The sequence below is a fragment of the Amblyraja radiata genome, chromosome 13 (genome assembly GCF_010909765.2).
Source record: "Amblyraja radiata isolate CabotCenter1 chromosome 13, sAmbRad1.1.pri, whole genome shotgun sequence".
NCBI lineage: Eukaryota > Metazoa > Chordata > Chondrichthyes > Rajiformes > Rajidae > Amblyraja > Amblyraja radiata.
In genome coordinates this window covers 50,154,341-50,169,439 of record NC_045968.1, presented here as the reverse complement: position 1 = coordinate 50,169,439, position 15,099 = coordinate 50,154,341, and the positions used below count along the sequence as shown (strand labels likewise).

The window sequence follows — 15,099 nt, the reverse complement described above, 5'->3', positions numbered from 1 at the left end:
CTGCTTGTCAACGTGGAATGCGAGAGCAAAAGCAAAAGCTAAGAGCTTTAAATTCAATTTAAATTCAATTTAATAAGGCTCCACATTTCCCATCTTGCCAGCACTCGCTTGCACAATCCCTGCAAGAATGGAAACTAATATTCAGACTGATGATTCTGTCAGAACACCACATTTTTCACATTCAACTTCTTGGGCACATGGGTTAACAGAGAACAAGTAGGACACGTACCTTGAGCCAGACTTATTGAATGCAACATTTGTCAGTGGCAGTATGTGCGCCCGAAGTACCTAGATATGAAACAAAGAGAAATAATACTGAAAATGAGTTGTAAACTTCAGGAATAACTACGGAGTTATACCCTTACAGGAAAGCTTATTTAATCAAATAAGCTTTGAAGGAGGTTGATTAACCACCATCAGAAAGATGGCATATTAAAAACTCTTATTTGCTAATTGGGATGGAGCATCTATGTTCTGACTTTTAACTACCCCTTTGTGTGTAGTCCGAGTGTTTCCTATTGATAGAACGATCAATATTGTAACGGAACAGGTACTTGCTCATCTTGCACCACTCTTAACATTGAGTGAAGGGTTAATGTTTAGAATCATGGAGTCATACAGCACAGAAACAGACCCTTTGGCCAAACTTGCCTGTGCTGAACAAGATGACCCATCTATGCTAGTTCCACCTGCCCTCTTTGGCCTATATGCCTCTAAACTATTCTGTACATGCACCATCCAAAAACCTTTTAAATGTTGTTATAGTACTTGCCTCAACTACCTCCTCTGACAGTTCCTTCCATATACCCACCATCTTCTGTGTGAAAAAGATGCCCCCCGGGTTCCTATTAAATCTTTCTCTTCTCACTTTAAACCTATGTCCTCTGGTTCTTGATTCTCCTATTCTAGTTAAAAGACTCCGTGCATTCACCCAATGTTTCCCCCTCATGATATCATACACCTCCATAAGATCACCTCTCAGCTTTTTGCATTACAAGGAATAACCGTCCCAACCTCTCCCTATACCTCAATCTGTCAAGTCCTGGCAACATCCTCGTAAATCATCTCTGCACTCTTTCCAGCTTAACAACATCCTTCCCTGGGCAGAGTGAACAAATGAACACATACTCCAAATGGAGCCTCACCAACATCTTGCACAACTACAACATAACATCCCAACTTTGGTACTCCGTACCCTGATTGATGAAGACCAACGTACCAAAAGCTTTCTTGACCACCCGATCCACCAGTGATGCCACTTTCAGGAAACTATGTACATGCACTCCTAGATCCCTCTTGTCTACAACATTCCCCAGGACACAGCCATTCACTGTGAAGGCCCAGTCTTGATTTAACTTCCCAAAATGCAACATCTCGCACTTAACTGCATTAAACTCCATTAACTTTTCCTCAGCCCATTTGTCCAACTGATCAAGAGCCCGCTGTAATTTTTGACAGCTACCTTCGCTACATACGATACTACCCACCTTAGTGACATCTGCTAACTTACCTACATGCCATGTACATTCTCATCCAAATTATTGATATCATTATCCAAATTATTGATATCAACCACAAACACCAATGTGATTGACGGTGACTTGGCCATGTGGATTCAGAACTGGCTTACTGATAGAAGACAGAAGAAGTTTGTAGTGGGAGGGCGGTATTATGCCTGGAGGTCTGTCAGCACTGGAGTTCCACTGGGATCTGTGCTGGGACCTCTGCTGCTTGTATGTATGTGTGTATAGGCAACGACAATATACAGTCATTTATATATGCATATGACTTGGATATTATGTAGGCAGGTTGGATAGTAAGATGGGATGTGGATTAGCTACAGAAATGGGTGGAGAAATGGCATATGAAGTTTAATCCGACCAAGTGTGAGGTATTGCCCTTGTGAGGTCAAATGTAAGAGGAAAGTATACACTTAACATCAGAATCCTTAATAGCATTAATGCAAGAAGGATCTTTGGGTCCAACTCTGTAGTTCCACAAAAGTGGCATCACAAGTAGTAAAGAAGGTATATGATATGCCTGCTTTCATTTTTCGGGGCCAAGAGTTAGGAAGTCATGATGCAGATTTATTGGACTTTAGTTAGGTCACATTTGGAGTATAGTATACACTGTTTGTCCCATTATAGGAAGGATGTTGAGGCTTTGGAGAGGTTGAAGCAGAGGTTTACTGGAATGTTGCCTGGATTAGAGGGTATAAGGTATAAGGAGAGACATAAAAAGCTGGCGTAACTCAGCGGGTCAGACAGCATCTATGGCGAAAAGGAATAGGTGACGTTTCGGGTCGAGACCCTTCTTCTGACTGAGTCAGTGGAAAGGGAATCGAGAGATATAGACAATGATATAGAGAGATATAGAACAAGTGAATGAAAGATATGCAAATGTAATGAAGATAAAGGAGAGGTTGGATAAACTTGGATTGCTTTCCCTGGAGCATCAGAGGCTGAGGGGCTTATGGAAGTAAATAAAATTATGAGGCAGAGATAGGGTAAAAAGTATTTTTCCAAAGGTGGCGATGATATAGGAATAGTTTAAATGAGGTGCGGGGTAAGTTATTTTTTTTCACAGGGAGTGGTGGGTGCCTGGAACCTGCTGCTGGGTTTGCTGATGGAGGCCAATACAATAGGCTTTTAGGTTGCCACATTTAAATACAGAGATATGGATCATGTGCAGGCAGATGAGATGAGTTTATCTTGGCATTATGTTTGGCAGAGACGTTGAGGGCTGAAGGGCCTGTTCCTGTGTTGTACCGTTCTATGTTCTCTGTTCTCAATAGAAGTCACTCCAACATCAAAATCAAAATGATGACTGCCAGCTGCAAATTTTAAATTAGAAGGCTGTTTGAAATGGAACCAGGTTATGGAAAAAGGGAGCGCTAAGAATATACCATCCTCTTGTTCAGTTGCAATCCGGTCACAATCACTAGTCAAGCATTCTCTCTACAGGAATTGAAATGAGCAGGGTTGAGTGAGAGTGGATTCTGTAACGTGATCTAGCAGAACCCCCTCCAAAAAGATTGCTGTGGATGCTTCTGATCATATCCCACTTTTTCCCAAAGTAACACAGAAATGTGTTAAAGTAAAACTGTAGATTTATTTCTTGTGTCTGTCATGGTCAAATAACTATCCAGGTATGGTAGATGAGAAATATATATGTGAGCATGTCAGGCTTGGAATAGGGCTGAATGTTGGAGAGTTAATGAATGCTTGGTTCATGTCTGATTGCTAAGTGAGTGAAGGAACACCAAGCTATGTATGATTAGTGGTGCAATTTATGAGTTATGCAATTTCTGAATGCATTCACAGCTTTAACCATTAACGTGAGTTTGTTGAATGTTTTGTTGGATTCAGATCCACAGACAATGCAGGAAATTTTCAAATCCTTTGGTAATCCTCTCCCGGTGAGCAGTGGGCCAGGACACTCCAAACAAGTAGCGGGGCTGCGACACTCCTAGTGAACAGCGGCCCTATCTGAAGGAGCTTCTCCTCAAGTTTTGGCTGCACTTTAGCCCTGATCCTGATCTTTGCTCACCCAGTATGGAGGGGGGAAGGGTCGGGAGAGAGGGCCCCCCTCTCCTGGATTTGCTCCTGGGCCTTGCCAAGATGACCATTCGCGGGTCTAGGCAGCGGGCGGTCGAGGGTTCTGACCGAGCTGACTGCCTGGGCCTCTTCCGGGCCTATGTCCGTACCCGGAGGTCCCTGGAGAGGGAGCACGCGGTGTCCAAGGGGACTCTGGGGGCTTCCGTGAACGCTGGTTGTCACGGAGTGTCGAGTGTATTGTAGATAAAGTTGACAATATTTTAATCTGATAACTGATTGACTGTAAACTGCCAATGGCTGTCTTGATTTTGATACTACTTTGTATTTGTGCTTATTTGAATAAAAGCTGATTGTATTAAAAAAAAAATTAAAAGTGAACACTCCAGACGAACAGGTGCGACTCTCCCACTGTGGTTGGGCGACGGAGGAGGACTCGCCCCATGAGCGCCACGGCCTGCAGAGTGAGCAGTTGAGGCGAGGTGGTCGGGTTGGATCCCCGAGGTCGAATCGGGCCGAGGATGTCAGAACTCGTGCGGATGAGGTCACATCAGAGCCTGAGGTCGGGCTGAGCACAAGGGGTCAGGCTGCGTCTCTGAGAACAAAGGGGGACCCAGAATAGTTGGGGGTAGAGGGTGGGGGGGTGCCGAGAATTAAGGGGGACCCGGTGGCGGGATGAGGAAGGGATGAGCATTTTTTGTAACTTTGTCGCCGCCTTTGCGATGATTCTTTCGTGTACTTTGTACGCAAAAACAATTAATGTCACTGTACCTAGCTAGGTACAAGTGACAATAAAGTATCAGCATCATCAAAATATTCTATCATTTAGAAACCAGATCAGAACTAAACTAGGGAACAAAGAAAGTGTGAAAGAAAATGATCCCACTTGTCTACTTATCTGAAGGCACGAATTAGCTTAATCATTAATATTAACAGTGCACCAGGGAATAAGCACCAGTTGCCATTATAACACATTTCTTACATTAGATCAGTGTCAACAATCCTTAAAACTACTTTGTTCTAATGATCAATTTAGTTTGTGGCATGAAAGAACATTTACCTGGGGAAATCTCTTACCTTGAAAAGATAGAAATTGTGATCATCCTGTTGACCGAGCTTTTCCTGGAGCCTTTGCACCAGAAGCTTCACCTGCTCTGTGCGGGACGCAGTGATGAGTGGTTCAATCCTCTGGATTTCATCAACTACAGCATCTATGTCTGCACTGCAATAAATGCGTGCAATTCAAAGAAAGTGAATTTCAATAGATCTCAATATCACAAGAGCCAATAAATAATAAAAGAGCAAATTAAAGTACAACAAATTAAAGTACAAAGAGGGCACAACAGACAGTAGATGCAAGAATCTCGAGCAAAAAAACAACTGCTGGTGGAACTCAGCATCTGTGGGGGGAAACGGACACTCAATGTTTTGGTGTTTAAGAAGGAACTGCAGATGCTGGAAAATCGAAGGTAGACAATTGGGTCGGGTTGGTTTTGTACATTTGTTTTTCAAAGAAGTAAACAAAAAGCTTAATGAGGGCAAAGCCGTAAACGTTGTCTACATGGACTTTAGGAAAGCATTCAATAAGGTTCCACGATATAGGATGCTCTGGAAGGTAACATCTCATGGGAACCCGGGAGAAGTAGTCGACGGGATAAATAATTGGCTTCATGAAAGGAAAGATGATGCAGGGTTGTTCCTTGGACTGGTGTCCTGTAACTGGTGGTGTGCCTCAGGGATCGGCGCTGGGGCCATTACTGTTTGTGGCTCATATCAACAATTTGGATGAGAATGTATAAGGCATGATAAGTATGTTTTCAGATGACACTAAGGTGGGTGGTATCATAGATAATGAAGATGGCTGTTAATAATTACAGCAGGATCTAGATCGGTTGGGCAGGTGGGCTGAGGAATGGTTAATGGAGTTAAATACAGATAAGTGCAAGTGTGGCATTTTGGGAAGTCAAACAAGGTTAGGACCTAAACTATGAATTGCAGGACTCTGAGGAGTGACATAAAGCATAGGAGTGCAGGTACACAGTTCCTTGAAAGTACGGTCACAGGTAGAAAGGGTGGTCAGGAAAGGTTTTTGGAACATTGCCCTTCATTAGCCAATATAGAATGTAGGATGTTATGCTATAGTTGTTCATTTGGAGTAATGCGTTAGATTTTGGCCACCTTCTTATGGGAAGGATGTTGTTACGCTGAAAAGACAATAGACAATAGGTGTAGGAGTAGGCCATTTGGCCCTTCGAGCCAGCACCGCCATTCAACGTGATCATGGTTGATCACGTTGGGATGATCATGGCGGATATCGGGAGCTCGCGGGTCCGGGTGGAGACCGCTTTCCAGAGCTCCCGCAACGCAACTTCTCCAGCCTGTGTCGCGGGGTTGGAACAACCTGGAGCGGGGCCGTACATCGCCCGGCGCGGCTTAATGGCCGCGGGACATTCCAGCGCCCGCCGGGCGCTCCAATTTTGTGACATTTAGACCTGGAGCGGGGCCATACATCGCCCGGCACGGCCTAAAATGGCCGTGGGACTTATCATCGCCCGCCTGGGGCTTCGACATCGGGAGAAAAATGGAGAACAGGGGAGAGAAAAGACTTTGCCTTCCATCACAGTGAGGAGGAGGTTCACTGTGATGGATGTTTCTGTAAATTGAATTGTGTGTATGTCTGTAGGAAATTGTCTTTGTTTGTATGGCTGTGGAAACGGAGTTTCGTTTGAGCCTCACTGAAGTTCAAATGACATGTAATAAATATTGTATTGTATATTGTATCCCCAATCAGTACCCCGTTCCTGCCTTCTCCCCATATCCCCTGACTCCGCTATCCTTAAGAGCCCTGTCTAGCTCTCTCTTGAAAGTATCCAGAGAACCGGCCTCCACCACCCTCTGAGGCAAAGAATTCCACAGACTCACAACTCTCTGTGAGAAAAAGAGTTTCCTCGTCTCCGTTCTAAATGTCTTATCCCTTATTCTTAAACTGTGGCCCCGGGTTCTGGACTCCCCCAGAGGGAGTCCATGGAGAGAGGTTGGGCAGGATAGGAATTCCTCGGAAGACAGGAGGATGGGGGTAATCTTATAGAGGTGTATAAAATCTTGAGAGGAATGGATGATATATAATAGAATCATGAAAGTAAACGCACAGAGTCTTTTGCCCAGAATAGGGGATTCAAGAACCAGAAGACATTGGTTGCAGGTGAGAGGGGAAAGATTTAATAGGAAACTGAGGGGGGAACTTTTTCACGGAGGTGGGTATATAGAATGAGCTGCCAGAGGAGGTAGCTGTCAAGCACGATATCAAATTTTTGGGGAAATTTGGACAGATATATTTATTGATAGGAAAGGTTTAGAGGGATGTGGACTAAACGCGGGCAGATGTCACTAGTGTAGATGGGGCATCTTGGCTGGCATAGGCAAGTTGGGCCGAGTGGCCTGTTTCCATGCTCTATGGCTCTATGAATATGACTATAATACCAAAATGTAATGCACAGAAAGTTATTTAGCATTACTGATTGGAATTTGAAACTACAATCAATATTTGCAGCAAGTAACATAATTGTAGTAGTGCAGATGGAAGAATACAAGGGAGAGACTAGGATATGTTAATTGATTTAATTGAGGAAGGGTGATAAGACACTTCTGAGTCATCTGAATTTTTTTTGGTCAGCAGAAATCAAACTTACTCTGGAGTCAAGTCTAGCAGATCAATGGATTTGCTTTTTGTCTCCCCTCCTTTTTCATATTCCAAAATAATTCCTGTTTGAAAATAAAAATAAAAATGTTAACTATCCTCCATATTAAGTAAATAATCTATATATTGTATAATGGATCCACTTCTCCAACCACATACTTTTACCCTGAGTCGTCTCAAGAGTTTTGAGATATCGGATACTTAGGAAACAAGAAGATAAACACAAAAAGGTGGAGTAATGCAGCGGGGCAGGCAGCATCTCTGGAGAGAAGGAATGGGTGATATTTTGGGTCGAGACCCTTCTTCTGTCTTGAAACCTCAAATGACCTCTGTAGATTCCTCAGCACACCACCTAGTTGGTGTGTCAACTTCTCTAATCTCACCAGCGAAGTGGTCCTCCTCATTAAGGCCTCACTGGCCAGCATTGCCACTTCATCTTGGTCTCAGTATACTCTCAGCACAGCCTCATCTGGCTAGCAGTGCCCACTCATTGCCTGACCCACTCAATGCTCTCCCAGTTCGGCCACAACCAGCTAGAGTGCTTCACCGTTAACCCAGCCTCACATATACAGCAGCTGCTGCCACACCTCAGTTTCATCTGCCTGGTATTGGTATTCACCCACATCATCATCCAGTAAGCGATGCTCCCTAACCCAGGTCTCAGGGCATGGTGGTGCACCGTTAGAGTTGCTGCCTTACAGCCTTTCACTGTACCTCGGTACACATGACAATAATAAATTAAAATAAACTCTCACTATGTTTCAACAGGTAGGGGATAGTTGCTCACCCGATCTGACCAAGTAGAGAATAGCCCCTCACCCAGTCACACTAGGGGAACAGTGTCCCCTCACCCACCCACACCAGATAGTGTCCCTTCACTCAATGTTCTTCACAATGTCCACTCACCCACTCACACCAGATAGTGTCCCTTCACTCAATGCTCTTCTCTTCACAATGTCCACTCACCCACCCACACCAGGCAATGCCCTCACCCAATGACCCCCACTGTGTCCCCGCACCCACACAGCAGGCAGGGGAGCAGTTTTACACCCCCACCCCAGCCTGTCCCCGGCCGGCGGTACCTGGCGGATAGTAGCGCAGGAGGAACCGCTTCAGCTTCATCTTGCACCAACTGCGTCCTTCTGTCGCCGTGGCAACGGAACGGCCCCGCGCCTGCGCGGCACTGGCGGGCTGTCGCGGGGTGGCTGCTGCGCAGGCGCGGCCCTGGGGGAGGAGCTGCATCTGCTGGTTGCAATGGAGATTGACACAATGCAGGGGTAACTGCGGCTCAGGCAGCATCTCTGTACATAGACATATACACACAGTGCTGGGGTAACTGCGGCTCAGGCAGCATCTCTGTACATAGACATATACACACAGTGCTGGGGTAACTGCGGCTCAGGCAGCATCTCTACATATACACACAGTGCTGGGGTAACTGCGGCTCAGGCAGCATCTCTGTACATATACACACAGTGCTGGGGTAACAGCGGCTCAGGCAGCATCTCTACATATACACACAGTGCTGGGGTAACTGCGGCTCAGGCAGCATCTCTGTACATATACACACAGTGCTGGGGTAACTGCGGCTCAGGCAGCATCTCTGTACATATACACACAGTGCTGGGGTAACCGGCTCAGGCAGCATCTCTACATATACACACAATGCTGGGGTAACAGCGGCTCAGGCAGCATCTCTACATATACACACAGTGCTGGGGTAACTGCGGCTCAGGCAGCATCTCTACGTATACACACAATGCTGGGGTAACTGCAGCTCAGGCAGCATCTCTGTACATATACACACAGTGCTGGGGTAACTGCGGCTCAGGCAGCATCTCTACGTATACACACAATGCTGGGGTAACTGCAGCTCAGGCAGCATCTCTACATATACACACAGTGCTGGGGTAACTGCGGCTCAGGCAGCATCTCTCTACGTATACACACAATGCTGGGGTAACTGCAGCTCAGGCAGCATCTCTACATATACACACAGTGCTGGGGTAACTGAGGCTCAGGCAGCATCTCTGTACATATACACACAGTGCTGGGGTAACTGCGGCTCAGGCAGCATCTCTACATATACACACAGTGCTGGGGTAACTGCGGCTCAGGCAGCATCTCTGCACATAGACATAGACACACAATGCTGGGGTAACTCTGCGGCTCAGGCAGCATCTCTGCAGAGAAGGAATGAGTCGAGACCCTTCCTCAGACTGAGAGTCGGGGGGGGGGGGGGGGGGGGATACTCAGTCTGAAGAAGGTTCTCGCACCTAAACATCGCCCATTTCTTCTCTCCAGAGATGCTGCTTGTTCCGCTGAGTTACTTTACTGAGCATTTTGTGCCTATCTCCGATATGAATATTGATTTCTCCAATTTCAAGTAACCCTTGCTCTCTCCTCCCCTTCCCCACCCTTGTTCTCTGACCAGTTTCACTGATCCCCTGATTAATTTTACTGATTATATACCTCCTTGTCACCTTTCCCTCAGCAAACATTGATCCATTCTACATTTCCTAGGTCAACATCTGCATTGATCTGTGTTTGAACACCTTACCCTTCCATATCTCTAGACTCCCTCTCCCCTGACTCTCAGTCTGAAGAAGGGTCCCAAACCTAAACATCACGCATTCCTTATCCCCAGAGATGCTGCCTGTCCCGCTGAGTTACTCCAGCATTTTGTGTCCATCTGGTATGAATATTGATTTAACCATATAACCATATAACCATATAACAATTACAGCACGGAAACAGGCCATCTCGGCCCTACAAGTCCGTGCCGAACAACTTTTTTCCCTTAGTCCCACCTGCCTGCACTCATACCATAACCCTCCATTCCCTTCTCATCCATATGCCTATCCAATTTATTTTTAAATGATACCAACAAACCTGCCTCCACCACTTCTACTGGAAGCTCATTCCACACCCTACCACTCTCTGAGTAAAGAAGTTCCCCCTCATGTTACCCCTAAACTTCTGTCCCTTAATTCTGAAGTCATGTCCTCTTGTTTGAATCTTCCCTATTCTCAAAGGGAAAAGCTTGTCCACATCAACTCTGTCTATCCCTCTCATCATTTTAAAGACCTCTATCAAGTCCCCCTTAACCTTCTGCGCTCCAGAGAATAAAGACCTAACTTATTCAACCTTTCTCTGTAACTTAGTTGTTGAAACCCAGGCAACATTCTAGTAAATCTCCTCTGTACTCTCTCTATTTTGTTGACATCCTTCCTATAATTGGGCGACCAAAATTGTACACCATACTCCAAATTTGGTCTCACCAATGCCTTGTACAATTTTAACATTACATCCCAGCTTCTATACTCAATGCTCTGATTTATAAAGGCTAGCATACCAAAAGCTTTCTTTACCACCCTATCGATATGAGATTCCACCTTCAAGGAACTATGCACGGTTATTCCCAGATCCCTCTGTTCAACTGTATTCTTCAATTCCCTACCATTTACCATGTACGTCCTATTTTGATTTGTCCGGCCAAGGTGTAGCACCTCACATTTATCAGCATTAAACTCCATCTGCCATCTTTCAGCCCATTCTTCCAAATGGCGTAAATCACTCTGTAGACTTTGGAAATCCTCTTCATTATCCACAACACCCCCTATCTTGGTATCATCTGCATACTTACTAATCCAATTTACCACACCTTCATCCAGATCATTGATGTACATGACAAACAACAAAGGACCCAACACAGTTCCCTGAGGCACCCCACTAGTCACCTGCCTCCAACCCGACAAACAGCCATCCACCATTACCCTCTGGCTTCTCCCATTCAGCCACTGTTGAATCCATCTTGCTACTCCTGCATTTATACCCAACAGTTGAACCTTCTTAACCAACCTTCCATGAGGAACCTTGTCAAAGGCCTTACTAAAGTCCATATAGACAACATCCACTGCTTTACCCTCGTCAATTTCCCTAGTAACCTCTTCAAAAAATTCAAGAAGATTAGTCAAACATGACCTTCCAGGTACAAATCCATGTTGACTGTTCCTAATCAGACCCTGTTTATCCAGATGCTTATATATATTATCTCTAAGTATCTTTTCCATTAATTTGCCCACCACTGAAGTCAAACTAACAGGTCTATAATTGCTAGGTTTACTTTTAGAACCTTTTTTAAACAATGGAACAACATGCGCCGTACGCCAATCCTCGGGGACTATTCCCGTTTCTAATGACATTTGAAATATTTCTGTCATAGCCCCTGCTATTTCTACACTAACTTCCCTCAATGTCCTAGGGAATATCCTGTCAGGACCTGGAGACTTATCCACTTTTATATTTTTCAAAAACTTGATTTCTCTAACTTCAAGTAACCCTTGCTTTCCCTCTGTCACTGTCCGTACCCAACCTTATCTGTAGGAAGCAACTGCAGATGCTGGTTGTGTTTATCATCCTCCACCCTAGTTCTCCGACTAGTTTCACAGTCCCGATTAATGTTACTGATTGTCACCTTTCCCAGTTAACAATGAACCATTCTACATTTCCTTTTCATTGTCTGCTTTGATCTGTTGTTTTCACACCTTACCCTTCCATATCTCTAGACTCTCTCCCTGACTCTCAGTCTAAAGAATGGTCTCGATCAGATGGAGAGGCAGCGGTGGCAGGAGTCTGGAACAAGGCACCATGTGCACACCAGACCCAAAAAGGTCGCCTGTTCATTCCCTCCACAGAAGCCGCCTGATCCACTGAGTTCCTGCAGCATTTCATGTTCTATGCCAGATCCCAGCATCTCCAGTTCACTGTGTCATCGTCTTCCTCCACTAGTCATAGAGTCATACAGCGTGGAAACAGGCCCTTCAGCCCAACTAACCAACACCAGCCAACATATCCCATCTGCACTTGTCCCACCTGCCTGCATTTGGCCCATATCCCTCTAAACCTGTCCTATCCATGTACCTGTCTAAATGGTTCTTAAACATTATGATAGTACCTACTTTGTATTTCCCCCAGAGAAAACATGCTGCTAAACAAGAGCTACCACACAGTGTCTCTGGGGCACCATGAAGTGATCAGTTACTGAAACAACACAAATGTTCAAAACACCATTTCCCAATGTCTATATAACTAAAAGTGTCATTTTGACCACTTCCTGTCTGTGGTGTGTATTGATTTTAGAAAAAACGCTACCATATATCGCAGGTAGACAAAAATGCTGGAGAAACTGAGAGGGTGAGACAGCATCTATGGTGCGAAGGAAATAGGCAACGTTTTGGGCCCAAACCCTTCTTCAGACCATATATCGCTATGATTTTTGGCCACCGTACTCACAGTCCTCCTCCGCTGAGGCAGCCCTGAGGATTTTTCCGATCGATGAAAAATAAAAAAGTTATGAGTGTTTAAAAAATCTTGAGATCAGTGATTGGTCCTCTCACCTGTCAATCACCACGATGAAGGTAACGCCCTTTCTGAGGGGGGGGGGGGTGGGGTGGTCAGGACTGTAAAACCCCAGATGCCCCTGGACGTGAGTCAGTCATTCTGGAAGATTGCAAGGGAGAGTCCACAACTGTGATTCTAAGCTGTGAATCAACTGAGCTGTGAGTCTGTAATTTACTTGCAATAAATGATTTGGTAGCCCTTAATGACAATGCAATTAGTTGTTTGGCAATTTGGTGGCCTGCACTCTGCTTGAAATGCTATGAAATTGAATTTTGTGGCCTGCATTCTGCTGGAAATGCTATGAAATTAAATTTGGTGGCATGCACTCTGCTTGAAATGCTATGAAATTGAATTTGGTGGCCTGCATTCTGCTTGAAATGCTATGAAATTGAATTTGGTAGACAGTACTCTGCTTGAAATGGAATTTCATGGAATAGCTGTGAGTGAACTGCCAGCCCACCAGCCCTGAGTGACTGAGCTGCCAGCCCACCAGGCCTGAGTGACAGAGCTTCCAGCCCACTAGCCCTGAGTGACTGAGCTGCCAGACCACTAGCCCAGAGTGACTGAGCTGCCAGACCACCAGCCCAGAGTGGCTGAGCTGCCAGCCCACCAGCCCTGAGGGAATGAGCTGTCAGCCCACCAGGCCTGAATGACTGAGCTGCCAGCCCACCTGGCCTGAGTGACTGAGCTGCCAGCCTAGCACGCATGAGTGACTGAGATGCCAGCACACCAGGCTTGAGTGACTGAGCTGCCAGCCCAAGAATCCATTCGGCCCACCATGTCCATACCAGCCCTCTAGAAATCAGTCCCTTCAGCCCACAACACCCATACTAGCGCTCCAGAAAGCGCCCCCACTGATCACCAATATTGGAATTGGTGGAGAGGTGGAATATTGCGTTGGGGGACCAGCCCTCCTGTGTGAACATGGGACCCAACGGGTCACACTTAGTTTAGTTTTTGTTTAAAATACTAAATCCCAGGAGCAGTCCTGGAAAAACAAATAAATATCCAGGTTGAATGAAGGGTTCCAACCCACAACGCCACCTATCCATGTACTCCAGAGATGCTGTCTGACCCGCTGAGTTACTCCAGCACTTGTGTCTATATTTGGTATAAACCAGCATTTATTACACCCTTTTTATTACAAACAAATATGGTCAGGAAAGTTTTCCAGTATTTCCAAAATGGGGCTTTCCAAACCAAGATATCCTCTTTCTTCAGAGAACGTGTTTCTGCACCGCTGTTTTGGTTGGAGCCCTTACCAGTGTCCCACAGGCCTGCTCTCGCCCCCCTCCCTCCTAGGGAACAAGGATAGCTGTTCTCTTGGTCCTGTTTGTTTACCCCAAAAGCCTTGCTTTCCAAGATACCAGTGTTTAATTGCCAGATGTATTGGCTACAGAACAATAAAGTTCTTACCTGCTGCAGCTTTACAGTTCCATTAATGCAATAATACAAAAATAAATTTGCAATAATGCAATAAATTAGTATTACTGAGTTACCAGACAGTAACAGTGCAAAACCGAAGTGTATAATGCAACCAAAACAAAGCTCACAGTGGACAACAGTTGCTGAGGTAGTGGCGTAGATGAGCTTTATTTATGATTAAAATGCATCTACCTCGACATTATACTACTTTTAATGTGATCCCATCATTAGTCACCTTCCTTTTCCCTCCACTTTCTGTAGAGATCACATTCCTTGGTTTGCTTATAACTTCCAAACTAACTCACCCCTCCTCAGGCACGTTCCCATGCAACCACAGAAGATGTGAAACCTATCCCTACACCTCCTCTCACCCATTCATCTAGGGACTCAGGTGTGTGGCGGCACCTAACGGCAGCGCCTCGACTGCAGTCCGTCTGTCTTTTTTTAATTTTTGTCTTGTTAAATGTATGTTTTTGATTTTATTATTTTTTTGCTGTGTATATGTGGGGGTGAGGGAGGGAAACTGTTTAATCTCTTCCCTGTTCGGGGACCCGACTTTTTCCCTATCGGGTCCCCGATGTCGTTGGGCCTAACATCGTGGAGCCAGCGGCAGCTTCCAGTTGGAACCAACTTGAGGGCTCCAGTAGCGGAGCCTGCGGACTCGCCATCGCGGAGCTGGTCAACTTCGGAACGGGAAGAGCTGTGGTGGCGCGTGGCTGCGACCTGACTTCGGAGCTTCGGAGGCTCCAGCTGCAGGCCCGGTGGACAGGAACATCGAGAGCTCGCAGGTCCCTAGTGGGAGACCGCTTTGCAGAGCTCCCGCAACGGCAACTTCTCCCACTGGAATCGCGGGGTTTAAAGGACTCGGAGCGGGGCCTAACTTCGCCCAGCGCGGCTTAAACGGCCACGGGACTTACCATCGCCTGCCGGGGGCTTTAACATCAGGAGCCCCAGTCGCCTCATCATTGCAGTTGGACTGCTGGACCACAGGAGAAGAATAAAGGGAAGAGATAAGACTTT

General features: G+C 45.8%; 1 protein-coding gene across 2 annotated transcripts in view; it reads right to left on the bottom strand.

The window, feature by feature from the left end:
- daw1 (dynein assembly factor with WD repeats 1) overlaps positions 1-8,445 on the bottom strand; it is a 75,590-nt gene extending 67,145 nt beyond the window's left edge. For both annotated transcript variants that reach the window (XM_033032066.1, XM_033032067.1), the window contains exons 1-4: positions 8,334-8,445; positions 7,244-7,316; positions 4,632-4,776; positions 230-288 (exon numbers count right to left, since the gene is read on the bottom strand). In XM_033032066.1, the coding sequence (XP_032887957.1) occupies positions 230-288; positions 4,632-4,776; positions 7,244-7,316; positions 8,334-8,373 (317 nt within the window). In that variant the 5' untranslated portion in view covers positions 8,374-8,445. The remainder of the gene's footprint in view (positions 1-229; positions 289-4,631; positions 4,777-7,243; positions 7,317-8,333) is intronic.
- Positions 8,446-15,099: the final 6,654 nt, after the last annotated feature.